At 61.6% G+C, this 203-nt stretch overlaps 1 protein-coding gene across 1 annotated transcript in view; it reads right to left on the bottom strand.

Annotated features, from left to right (window-relative positions):
• LOC119592295 overlaps positions 1-203 on the bottom strand; it is a 19,079-nt gene that overhangs the window by 3,150 nt on the left and 15,726 nt on the right. Inside the window, 1 exon segment of the mRNA XM_037941123.1 lies at positions 38-173. Coding sequence (XP_037797051.1) covers positions 38-173 — 136 coding nt within the window.

Raw genomic sequence — 203 nt, 5'->3', positions numbered from 1 at the left:
CCTCTCCTCGCATTCCGCGCTGCCCCGGCCTCCTCACCTGATTCCCGTGGTACCAGGTGATGGCCTCGGGCGGGTAGGGGGCGTGATGCACGACGCACGTCAGGTTGATCATGCTCTCCGTGTTGACGTAGATGTCGGGGGCCCCGATCACCTCCACCGTCGGTTCTGGGGACAAACAGCTGTGTACAATCTGGATATGAACT

This window comes from Penaeus monodon, chromosome 30 (assembly GCF_015228065.2).
Source record: "Penaeus monodon isolate SGIC_2016 chromosome 30, NSTDA_Pmon_1, whole genome shotgun sequence".
NCBI classification, from domain to species: Eukaryota; Metazoa; Arthropoda; class Malacostraca; order Decapoda; family Penaeidae; genus Penaeus; species Penaeus monodon.
Note: the sequence above shows the minus strand (reverse complement) of the source record. Positions and strands in the feature narration are given on the sequence as shown.